This window comes from Corvus hawaiiensis, chromosome 12 (assembly GCF_020740725.1).
Source record: "Corvus hawaiiensis isolate bCorHaw1 chromosome 12, bCorHaw1.pri.cur, whole genome shotgun sequence".
NCBI classification, from domain to species: domain Eukaryota; kingdom Metazoa; phylum Chordata; class Aves; order Passeriformes; family Corvidae; genus Corvus; species Corvus hawaiiensis.
The window spans coordinates 14,062,600-14,074,620 of record NC_063224.1 but is presented as its reverse complement, the minus strand read 5'-3'; the positions used below and the strand labels follow the sequence as shown (position 1 = coordinate 14,074,620).

The 12,021-nt window shown below is 38.0% G+C and overlaps 1 protein-coding gene across 1 annotated transcript in view; it reads right to left on the bottom strand.

Annotated features, from left to right (window-relative positions):
* NETO2 (neuropilin and tolloid like 2) overlaps positions 1-12,021 on the bottom strand; it is a 29,497-nt gene that overhangs the window by 11,182 nt on the left and 6,294 nt on the right. Inside the window, exons 2-6 of the mRNA XM_048316676.1 lie at positions 6,205-6,261; positions 4,618-4,758; positions 2,540-2,788; positions 420-464; positions 203-330 (exon numbers count right to left, since the gene is read on the bottom strand). Coding sequence (XP_048172633.1) covers positions 203-330; positions 420-464; positions 2,540-2,788; positions 4,618-4,758; positions 6,205-6,261 — 620 coding nt within the window. The remainder of the gene's footprint in view (positions 1-202; positions 331-419; positions 465-2,539; positions 2,789-4,617; positions 4,759-6,204; positions 6,262-12,021) is intronic.

Below are 12,021 nucleotides of genomic sequence, written 5' to 3'. Positions count from 1 at the left end.
ACTTCAAATAATAGGAAGCCAGCACTGTGGACTTGTATAAGTTTATTTTCAGAAACAATTCTCTCTCTGGATTTCCTAAGCCACTGCTACATGACTCATTTCAGTGGAAGTACAACATTATGCAAATCACAGTTAGTGACTATTGCCTGTTGCTAATGTCATGGAAACCCATTATATATTGAATTATATGAACAAAACCCACCTTAGCATTTGGAGTAGCTTTAATTGTCCATATACAGTCAACTGCTTGTCCTGGTTTTGTTTTTCCTTCTTGTTCTACTTGACTGGAACGTACTATTCCATCAGCTCCTGAGAGCTCAAATTGGCAGTCTAGGGAGAAGATATACCTTGCTGTCAAATGCAATATGACATTAATTTAAAATTAAATGTATAAAGAAATTGTTACTGTAACACTGTACCTGGGATGGGATTTAAAATACCTCCTAGGTAAGTGAAGTCAGGATCTGTAATAGAAAGAAGTCATGAATCACAAGGGCTATCAGTGCTTGAGAATCACTTCAAGCTTTAGTATTATCTGCAGATTATGCCCATTTTTTATTATGTCACAATAAAAACTGCCAGAAAGTTTACTGAGCCAATTGGTGCATATAGAGACAAAGTTTTTTTAGATGAGAACATTATTCCACAAAGATTGACCTTATCTGAAAAAGGTAATTCTATCCTGACAGCTGAGATTTCTAGCATAACACCAAAAATTACTACTCGGTATTTTGTTCCTACATTATATTCTGAATTTAACTATGTCAGTTTTCACCGAAATCACTGGAGCTCCACAAGAGTATGGGGGATCTTTCTCTGTGCAAAAAGCTTATTTAGATTTATTTTATCAGACTGCTGTCTGTGTAGTTCTGAACAATTTGAACTGAGCTCAGCAGAATATATCAACACTTCGAAATTGCTAACTGTTCTTCAAAAAGTATGTGAAGAAGATCAGTTCAATCCTAAAGGTACTTTTTCCTGGGGTATCTGTGTCTCTTGTATTAGACCACGTAAAACAGTTCAAGACACGGTTCACGAAATGTTGTTCTATGCAAAGAAAGCACTAGTTCATGCAAAAGTGCACACCTGTTTGGTACAAATTTCTTTTCCAAATGAAGGTCCAGAGTTTGGATCCTTCTGTGATCCTATGAATGGTTTTTTTCTGTATAGGAAGTTTATCACTGCCCCTACAATGCCTCAGTTCTGAGCTTAAGACTCAGCACAGTTTGGAAATGCCTTCTTTGCCCTCCTCTTTTTATTTACCTATGGTGAAATCTATGATCACTATATGCAAAATTCTGCAAGGTTTTCAACCTTCTTTGTAAACTGATTTTTTTATAAAGCAGGAGTATCCCTTTCATTTTCATAACTGTGAAATATTTTACCACACTTCATATAAATGTAGAGGAAGGAAAATACCAGTCCTTCAGTTGTTGCAATCTATTGTGAAAGTAATATACAATTTATATGTATATTTAAAGTTCCAGCCTGCAACTATCATAATTTAGTTTTGAAAGTGATGTTGATGAAATGGCTTTGGAAACGGACTTAGCAAAATGCTAAGTATTGTCCCTTTGAAAACATTTTATCATGTTATTCCCGATGCTCTGGTCAACATGTTAATCTGAAGTTTCCAAGTTTAAATCCCTAAGCAGTAATACCATAATCATGAATTGTGTTTTCATGTGCTCTAGGGGTAGAGATAACATTAAGTTATGTTTGTGTATACATTTATCGAAATGGTAGAGCTGACACTTGTATATTTTCTTTTGTCCCAAAGGACAATAAAATGCTGATAACTACATGTGTAGTATCTATGAAATACAGTAGTAGTCAAGCACTGCACAAGGACATCAGGTCAAATTTTCATGTAAGAAGGATGCCCTGCCAGGTTTAAGTAGCTCCACAGAGCAGATGTAATTTTTGTTTGTCTAAAGGCACTGTCAGCACATTGTCCTCTCCTTCGTACCTGTGAACTGCACAGCACTTTGAGCAAAGAGCAGCTCTGTTGCCTGAGCCCAAGGGTTGAGGGAATCCAGATACACTGAGAGTTTGACCTTAGACTGTGCAGATATTTGCTCTGGATTTTCAGAATGGAGATTCAAATGTTTTGAATCTGGGTGGAATGCTATCGTAAAGCTGCTTTGGGTGTTTTTATCCAGTGTCTTGTACTCCTAGAAGAGACACTGGTGAAAAGGCAGCTCTTTGTCTGCATAAATGCTCTTTCCCACCACTGGTGAAACTCGTATAAGTTAGAGCAATAAAGAGGGGTGCTGCTGAAGACTTCAGCATGAACAAGCTCAACTGTCTTCTTCACTAGCAAACTACAGACCTGTAATTTGCTTCAGTCAAGATTCCCCAAGTGTTTTTAGCCAAGTACCCTGTAGGATTAGCAGGACTGACACTGTGGCTATCACTTTGTCACTGTGCCTCCCTAAGTGCTTATGCTGATATGCAGCTCTAGGCTTGTAGAATAAACACACCCACAGAGTTCAACGGGAGCAGATGGTCATTAATTCAGAATTTTAGACATCTTTACCTGGTATAAATGAGTACTTTGCTTGAAATCCTTTTCCTTCCAGCTCTTCATCAGAAATGAACTTGATCCACATAAATCTCCCTGTTGATCTAATTAGTGCAGGACTTTTCAGACCACAGTAACGATTAATTAGAGGGGAGAACCCAAAAGGTCCATCTCGAACCTCCAGATGATCAAACCGACATTCAAATGAGGGTTCTATGTAATAGGGTTCATCAAAGGTCAACTCAATTCTTTGTCGTGGAGCAGCTAGACATAAAAAAATTGAGCAAAATATTAAACATAGATCTGGGTAAAAAACACAAAGAGATGAAGAAATGAAGAGACAGGCCTTCAAAACAGCAAGATGAAAAAGAAACTGGAAACTTCTCAAAACACATCTGCAGTCTGCTACAAAAATTTTAAAAATTATTTTCCAAAAGATACTTTTGACTAGAATCATACAAAATTTTTTGCTTGCTGATCTTAATTGTTGAAAATTCAGAAATCACATTGATTTAATGCAGCACATATAACAGATATTAACATATATGCAAAGGTATTCAAACAAGGTTTAATATTAAGATATAAATTAAAGCAAGTGTTCTGTGAAAGCAAAATACATAAAAAAGGACAAAACACTGAGCTATGCAGGAAAGAATGGAAAAGAGAAAGGTATGAAGAACTACTCATTATTTCTTAAACATGAAGTCCAGCTCTGTAGATTTTTTTACAGAAGGCATCTTTTATTATTCTTTCAGAGAAGTGTAAGTGCTTCATGTATGTCAATAATATGCAGGTGACTACAGATGTTGGTGAGTCTGAGCCAGTGGCAGCCTAATATCAGGATTTGGATCAGAGCCCTAAATCCAGACTCTCACATCCGTGGTTTGGATCCCAAGACTTTCTCCTGTATGAATGGCTTTAGTGTTCCTTGTTCTTGGCATCGGCTGCGCTACATGAACTTCCCGATCCTCACTGGGACGTGTAGTGACAGCACTGAGGCATCACACGCTGCCTGCTTTTCCTGAATGTGGAAAGGATTTACTCACACGGCTCCAGCACTCCCATCAGACCTTCTGCCTCACTCACACGAGCTACACACATTTGTAGCTGCTGTGAATGTTGGCAGTGGTCTGCACAAAGGAGCAGATCTTGGCTAGAAATTCTGGAGGACCTTGGCCCCACTCAGGCACCCACAATGCTCCTGTGGAAGGACTGAGGAGAGCTGAAAGCTGCCTGTGCCCCAGCCCTGCAGCAGGACAGGCTGCCTGCTCTCTGGGGCACTCCCAGGCACACAAGGTGCAAAACCAAGATGTGCATGTGAACAAGCCAAAGTGAGGGGTCTGTGAACCACTACTGTACTGTACAAATAAAAACTCACCAAACCTCATTACTTGAAATATTTCAATTAATTGATATGAATCTGATGATTAGGCTGACTAATATTTTTAGCTGACTTGAGTGGGTTTTGGGTGCACTCTAATAAGAGGAAAAATAATTGGAGTGTCTCAAGTCTTGCAGCCTTTATTTGAGATATTCTCATTGGAATATGGTTTTATTCTAGCTAATGACATTTTTTGTCCTCATCACATTATTTTAATAGTGACCTCAGCAGTGCTAACAAATCTCTGTATTTTTAGTACAGTGCTATGGCAGCCAGATATACCTTTTTTATTAATGAAGGACAGCGTAAAGGTTTTCTGCTGGTGAGACAGAACAATACAGCATAGTATGAAATAGTCTTCATCTTTTGCAATCTATTATCAGTGATATTAAGATAACAAGCTACAATTTTTATCTTAATAATTCTGTACCCTCACAGATTACAGTAGATATGCTGCTGCTTTTCCTGGCTGTGAGGGTATGTCTTATTCTACATAGCTAGTTTCTTAATGTTTGCATTTCTTATTTATTTGTTATTATTTCTTGAGAGAGCAAATTTTGCTTCTTGTTCAAGTAAATGACTGCAGAATTCATTATATTACCAGTATGGCCATGCAATACTTTACAGCAGTGTAAGATGACAGCTTTAATAGTTCAAGATTTTCCATTTAACAGTAAGATTACAGCAAAGCTAAACAAAATACAGCATGTACCTTCTAAGATATAGATGCACTCTTGATTGGGTGGGTACATGTTTGGGTAGTTTGGTGAAGCAAAATGTCCTCCATTACTGGTCCGGACCCAGTTGTCACACTGGGTGGGAGGAATGCGATTCACTCCTATATTTTGCCCACCTTAAGAAAAAAAAAAGAAGTGATCAAATAAGTTTGTTCTGCAAGCATGACACATAGCCTATAAAGAGGTAACTAATTTATTTTGGTTTTTATTTTGGTTGCCAGCCATCCTGTAAGCTGTTCATTAATATCTATCTAAGAAAATCCTATGTTTAATTTTGGGGTATATCCTAAAGATATCACAGTTTTTGAATACCAAATATGTCCAGAGATCCTTGGAAAGGAAAGAGAAGGAGTAATTTTTTTTTTTTTTACCCAACTCAGTTCAGGTTTTTGATACTCTTCTTTCTAGGTGAAATAGTCACAGTGGCTGCCAATACCATTATTTTATGGCTTATGTCATTTCTGTTCCAATGTAAATATAATCGGAAATACTTGTCAGCTTTCACTGGTTTTGACCCTGATTCCAGAATATGCTATACTTAGGTGGGATACCTATTTACAGTAATTTGTTGGAATACAGAGTGTTTATAACAGAATGAATTACAATATGCAAATACACTAAATCCAGCAATGGTAGTTAATAAAATTACTAGCAATAGATAGATTGCCCTGGTAGCTAAGGGTCTCATTTATGATCAAAGCTCCTCTTCTGGATGTACAGGGAAATGTGTTCTGTGACTGAGATTATGCAGTTTAGTAAGATAATTCTTCATGCTGGACCATTCACAGAAGCTTGGTTCAGATTTCCTCATCCATGGAGAAGAGGTTGGGAATAGTATGATCTCTGACATTCTTAAATACCTTTGACCCTTCTCCTTGGTATCAGCAGCAATGGAGAGAGTAAGACAGGATATGTGGTTTCTGCTAGATATTTCCTAAATCTCACAGGGTGCCCTCATAGTGTTATTTATATTTACACAGTTTTAATTTGCTGTGAGAGGACATCCATGCTGGTACAGGTCTTAGATGCCTCCAGTAAATTACATCACCTTCCACTGGTATCTTGACAGCTTTTTGATTTATGGGGGTGAAAACTCTCTCTCCTGCAGAGATTTTTCAAGGAAATTCTGTAGGTGGCAGTTCAAGGAATTCTTCTCCCTTAAGTGTAGGTAATCCCACATATGAAAAAAAAAGGTTTGTGAAATTGATTCCTTCCCCACTCAGCAGGCTTCAAAAATGTTTGTGGGTGGACTATTTGAAAAGCTTGTTGTCAGATACAGAAAACATGAATTTCCGTGGTAGTTTCTTTCTCACCTCTAACATCTAAAACTGTAGAACATTACCTGGGAAAGTGAAACTTCCACGTTCTTTGTGACTGGATGGCTTTGTTCATTTGGGAGAAAATGCAGCAGATGGGGGGAAATGGAAAATACTACAATTCATGTTCGTAATTCAAGAGCTATTAAAATCTGAATGCAAACACTTCCTTTCACTTATAATGCTCAATTAGAAGTTAAAAAACTGTTACATTTTTTGAGAGAAAATCATTAAACTAAAATGTACCTTGTGTCTTCTGCGCAATGGCAATGCCTTCCACTACCAGGATTGTTACAAGCAACACTGATGAAAGAAGTTAGACAGGAAAAACATCAGTAATTCTTCGAAGTTACAGAATTTTCTGCAGTCACAACTCATGCAAATCCTGGCATCGCTGACCAAAACAACTCAGAACATACAAAAATATGTAATTAATTAATGTGTTTTCTTTAAAATTTCAACTTATGAAACCAGTGCAGTCTACATGCACTGCTGGTCCTTCTTCCAGGTTCCTCAAGAAAGTGTGTATGAGAACAGCAATTAATTGTTTGAGGGGACTTTAAGAGTATTTTCTAGAGTTTGCATGGTATCTGTTGTCTATAAAACTTTTATATCCTCAAACAAGATGTTTCACTGCTATAATAAATCATATTTATCTTAAAACTCTATTTGCATAATGTGTGTAAAAGACTTCTCCAGCTTCCAAGAAATTAATCCAGACCACAGGAGACACTGCATGGTCTTAACCCCTGCATAGATTTCACAGAACTGTGCTTGCAAGACTCATTGTTGTGATGTTGCCACACAATACCAGCAATTTCTGCAAATGATGGGGCAGTAGAAAATGGGCAGATGCAAGTTCTGGAGATGGAGAGCCTCCCTCCTCCCTTGCTTCCTTCCTGGCTGCTTTACTTTTGGCCTTTCCCTTGCATTTACACATTCCCTGCACTCAAGAAGCATCAGTATGAACAGCACATATGAAAGATTCCATATTCCACAGTCCATCAGCAATTTTAAAGCAGGCTTAATGTTCAGATTTTCCTAAAATGCTTTGTCACCTCAAATTGTTTGGGATTACCAGGAGGGGGAAAGAGAATGAAATAAGAGTATATTGATATGCCACTCTTCAAATGTTTCATTTGCGTCCATCTGGAGTATCCCAGAAATTCTGGACACATTTCTTACAGAACTAGCTAAGCAGGCCTGGACTGCGCTGGACAAAAGCTGGCTGAGGGGAGATAGGATACAAGTTACAAAATCTCAAGTATCATTGAGAACTCAGCAACTACTACTTGTCTCTTCCATCAGAGAACCAGGGCGTGTCAGACAAAGCGAGCAGGTGGCTAAAAAAGATTTCTTTTCTTTTTCTTCGTTAGTTTTTTGTTGGCCTTTTTTTTTTTGGCCTTTTTTTTTTGTTTTGGTTTTTTTAATGCACATGCTTCATAATGCATCCTTCAGGTAGAAAATTCTGTTTCAGAAACACCTTAAGCCATAAATTGTTGGAAGTCTGGGATGTATTTGAGGCAAATATAATTTGCTCTTTTTATACTCTTTCTGCTTCTGTATCTCTGTAAAAGAAGATACCAGGCTAGATGGACCTTTGATGTAACCTGATTTGGCCTTTCCCATGTTCTTAATCTACTTGTCAGGCAGGCATGGCCTTAGCACTGCAGGGCAAAGAAGAGATTTCAACAGGAATTTTATTGTCACATTCAAGAAGTTAATTTTATTTTCCCAGCTTTTCTGCCTTGTTGCTCAGGCAATTTAGTGCTCAGTTGAAATGGCATTTTCTCCATCTGTGGTTTTCCCTGTGTTGCTGTTGGACTTTGAGCCCTTTAGAGCTCCAGAATGAGCATGCACTGACTGCAAACTACAGTGATCTTGACTCAACTCATCCAGATGCTCCTCTAACAGTGGCATGGATATATTATCTTGGGAAAAGATAAAAGGAATCAAAGTCTGCTCCTGAAAGTGTCCATCTAGAATTTATGTTTTATTATGTATGTTTCTGCTGGCCTTTCTTCTCTCTATCCATATTGAAGCAGACTGGGTTTCATTCTGAAACTCTCCTCACCAACAAGTGCTTTTTCTGTGTAAGTCAGGTTCATAACTGTGGGTGTTTTCTAAAATACCATATGGGTCTTGCAAACAAGTGCTATGTTCTTAGAAGCTTACTTGATTTTTAGGGATGGATTATGTTAGAGTAGGTGAAGATTTAAGTAGTTTTTCAATTTCCATCTTTGCAATAATTCTGCATTTTCATCAATATTAATATACTTAAAAATATACTATCTGTCATTATCCAAATACAAAGTATCTGCTGCTAATCATTGCTGACTCATCCTAGACTGAAAATTCCTCCTTCAGAAGAAAGTATCTAGCACCCATTACTGGTATTCAGGTTATGGACGTTCACTAGAGCCTTAAAGCAAATAAACAAATATCCCATCTTTATTAACATATGATTGACATTAGTATTCAGCTGGTTTTAGTTTTTACTATTTCTTATATAGATTTTATTATTTCAAAATTATTTGCAGTTTATTTTTTCAGCTTCTCTGTTTAAACTCTACACTGAAAAATCTGAGTTTATGAGTTGCATGAATTACAATGCATTAGTACTCCTGAGATCATTTGTCCCTAACAGAGAATCTTGACAGTGGTTATGAATTGTCAGTCTCTTTTCTTTGGGTTTTTTTGACACTGGTTTTGGCGCAACACTTCAAAGCTGGCCTTTACTGTTAAAGTAAAGGCAGTTTCCCCAATCCTGTGTAAATCATGTGTCAGTATGTTCTATTGAATTCACCTTTCTTAAAGATGTGCTGTGCCCACCCTCTGTTTTGCAAGGAGAGAGAAAGCTCTGTATAACTTATGTCGCTTCTTAAAATGCACAATGAGCTTTGACTTTTTTTCTTAAAACAAACACACAGAGAAACAGGAGTGAAATAAACATGTGACTAACAAAATTAATGCAAATAGTCACTTTCAAGTAACAGTGAAAAACTGAGGGTTTGTTGGTTTGCTTTGGTTTTTATTTAGTACAGCTCTTTACTATGGCTACCACTGTTACAGTATCCATTTTTTAAAAAATATCAATATGCATCTATGTTTATTTCAGTGTTGTACTGATGGAAACAACATAAGAATAGGTGTTCTGTTATACTAACCATTGATTTCCCTTCTTGACGATGTGGATAAAGAAACAAGCCCCCTAAAAGGACTTCAGAAAGCCTGATTGGCTTTCACTAAAGCTGTGCTGTTTCTATAAATAGTCCAGCACTTGTATGCGTGTAAATGCAAACAAACAGTGCATATTCCATGCAGAGCTGCATGGTTATGCAGGCAACTGCAGAAGATTTGGGCTGAATATTTGTCTTACTGTCTTCCTTTTGTCATATTATATGGATGACTGGGAATAGTACAGGGCATCTTCTCTCTGTTCCCTGCCCTTTTCATCCTCTTCAGTTTTAATCTCTTCTACCTCATTCTTGCCCTTCCCTGGCAATGCCCATCCTTCTCATGCTCTCAACAACCCTTAAGATGTATTCGGAGTAGGCCAAGTAGCAAATGTTCCAGGGTTTTCCTTTGCTACTACTGTTATCCAGGGTGACAGTATGATAAAGAAAAGGGGTGTCTCTAGCTAATGCTCTGGATGTGTGCTGTCCTTATCTGTGTGACATTGCTGGCACAAAGGTGGAGAGGACTTACCTGTTCTTCCTGAGTACTGGGCAGGATTGACTGAGGTAGCATTGCCTTAAACTGAGTGCATTGACATGACACAGTATAATGTGGGAAAGCAAACAGGAGTTTGGGGGCTGAAAACAAGGTCTATCAATATTCAGGATGAAGAGAAAAGGAAAAAAAAATCAGGATATTTTTAGACCTTTCAGACTGTTTCCATTAACCCATTTTTGTGCGCATTTAAACAACAACAAAGCACTCTCCTGGTGTCCTGAATCCATACTACTTCCTGGAAAAATAATTTTGACTCTCAAAGACTAATTTGGACAGTACAAATCCATAAGAAGGAAGCTGTCTAGGGAAGAGACAAATCCTGGAAGATGATGTAGTAGAGAGCTAGTGCTGAACCACTGTCCTGGTAGTGCAGCAGGGACACAGACACAGCAATTAGGACATAAGAGACTGAACCACTTTCACTAAGAGTCTTGTAGCACTTCCAGAAGAATGAAGAATGATCTTGTTATTTCTAATAAACTGCAATTCAAATACTTGTACCACCCCTGAACTTACAATGGGACACAGTATTCCTCTGTTCCTTTTTTCTCTTTTAGAGTCTCTTACAGATCTCTCTGACATGACTGTTCTTCAGTGTGGATGAAAGATAAGTCTAAGCTTAGCTCTACAGTCGATTATGGTACAGGGAACAGAAGCAGTGAATAAAAATGCCACTCGAACACGCCTAGCTGATGTAAGCAACAGCACACACAGTGCAGGACTGCACTGAATATCAAAGGGATGCAAGGGGAGAGCTGAGTGTTTTGTTTTTACTGGAGGAATATGGTGAGAATTCTACCAAAGGATACTGAGCTATGGGACACTGACCTGATGAATTTAGAGATACTTAAGCGATAAATGTAATAAAAGTTCGTGCTTCTGCACCTTACATTGAGCTTCCGCTTCATGATCTGTACCCTGCAGAAGAGGCCATCATTAAGCTATCATCAAGCAGCATGGACACTGAGGCAGAGATTGAGGAGCTTCTTTTATTCATGAATCTGGTTTTTGCTACAGACTTGTATTTCATGAATTATGGTGCACAGTTTTGTACTACCATTTAAAGCTCTAATAGTTTTTACCTGTGTGAGCATGAACTAGGAATACAGAAAAAGCAGCAAGCTTCTGTCTCTGTTTTTTAAAAGAATAGATTTTTCATTTTCTTCCCTTCTTTGCATGAAATATTTTATATCACATAGCCTGCAGACAGCTGTATAAATTTTGAAAAGTGAAGACACTAAACATACAGTGCAAGTTCTTACTATTCTGTTGTTGAAGTAGGCTTATGGCATAATATAAAAGAAGCCTCTGAACTGGTGTAATAAACTCTGCATTGTTTGCAGGAGTCAAGATGCTCTCTGTTGGCATTTAAAAAATTTTTTAAAATAAATCTAAGCTTAAAAAAACCCGTCAATTACTGCATTGGAGTATATATAGAGAGGTTCACAAATGTGTGGCTCCTACTTCTCTTTAAAAATGAGAATAATATAGTTAGTTTTGCAGTAAATGGGTGCTCAGCCCAATACTGAGAAATCAGCAAGTTGCATAGAAAAACAAGTGCTTCAGGCTGCGAATCTGACATCTGCTTGTACTTTCTAGCAAAACACATTCTTCAGATTTCATGGGATACAGTACAGCTCTGAGCTCCCTATGATATGTCTTTCCTTTGCTCTTTCTGCATGCTCTAGGGATCTTCACACAGAGACAACAGACTAGATTTGCTGTGTGGCTCTGAGAGCAGTGTCTGTCTTCAGCGATGACAATGGGGGATCTATGCATGCAGGGCAAGCTGAATATCAAACTGGTGAGCAGTCAGGCACAACTGAGAAACACAGTGAAAAATTCCACCGTTTTCTAAAATAAAGGCTTAATCATTTAGAGTATTACGCATTCTTAGCATAGTGGTAGCCAGAATCCTAGGGATAAAGATGACACACTTTGCTTAAAGCAGGATTCATTGGATCTCTGTGCTCTGCTCCCTGGATTAGGCAGCACCTTGTACACACATAGTCCAGATAGATGGTAATTGGCAACACACAGGTCATGCATGTTGGAAAGTCTTGCCAGGATGCCTGCTTCTTTCTGGCAGATACAGCCTAGAGTAACAAATGCTTGATCTTAATCATATACTCTGTTTTGCCTTATGGGAATGATTCCTTTTCTGTGTATTCTTCTTAAACCTAGCTCCTCATTTGCCCTGTGTGCTAAAATTAACATTACTTTCAGCAACTGCTCATCACAGTTATTTCAGCTTTTATATCCATTTTTTACTCACAGGTGTCTAAACATTAATAATCGCTATTAATGTGCTGGGGACATTTATGATGT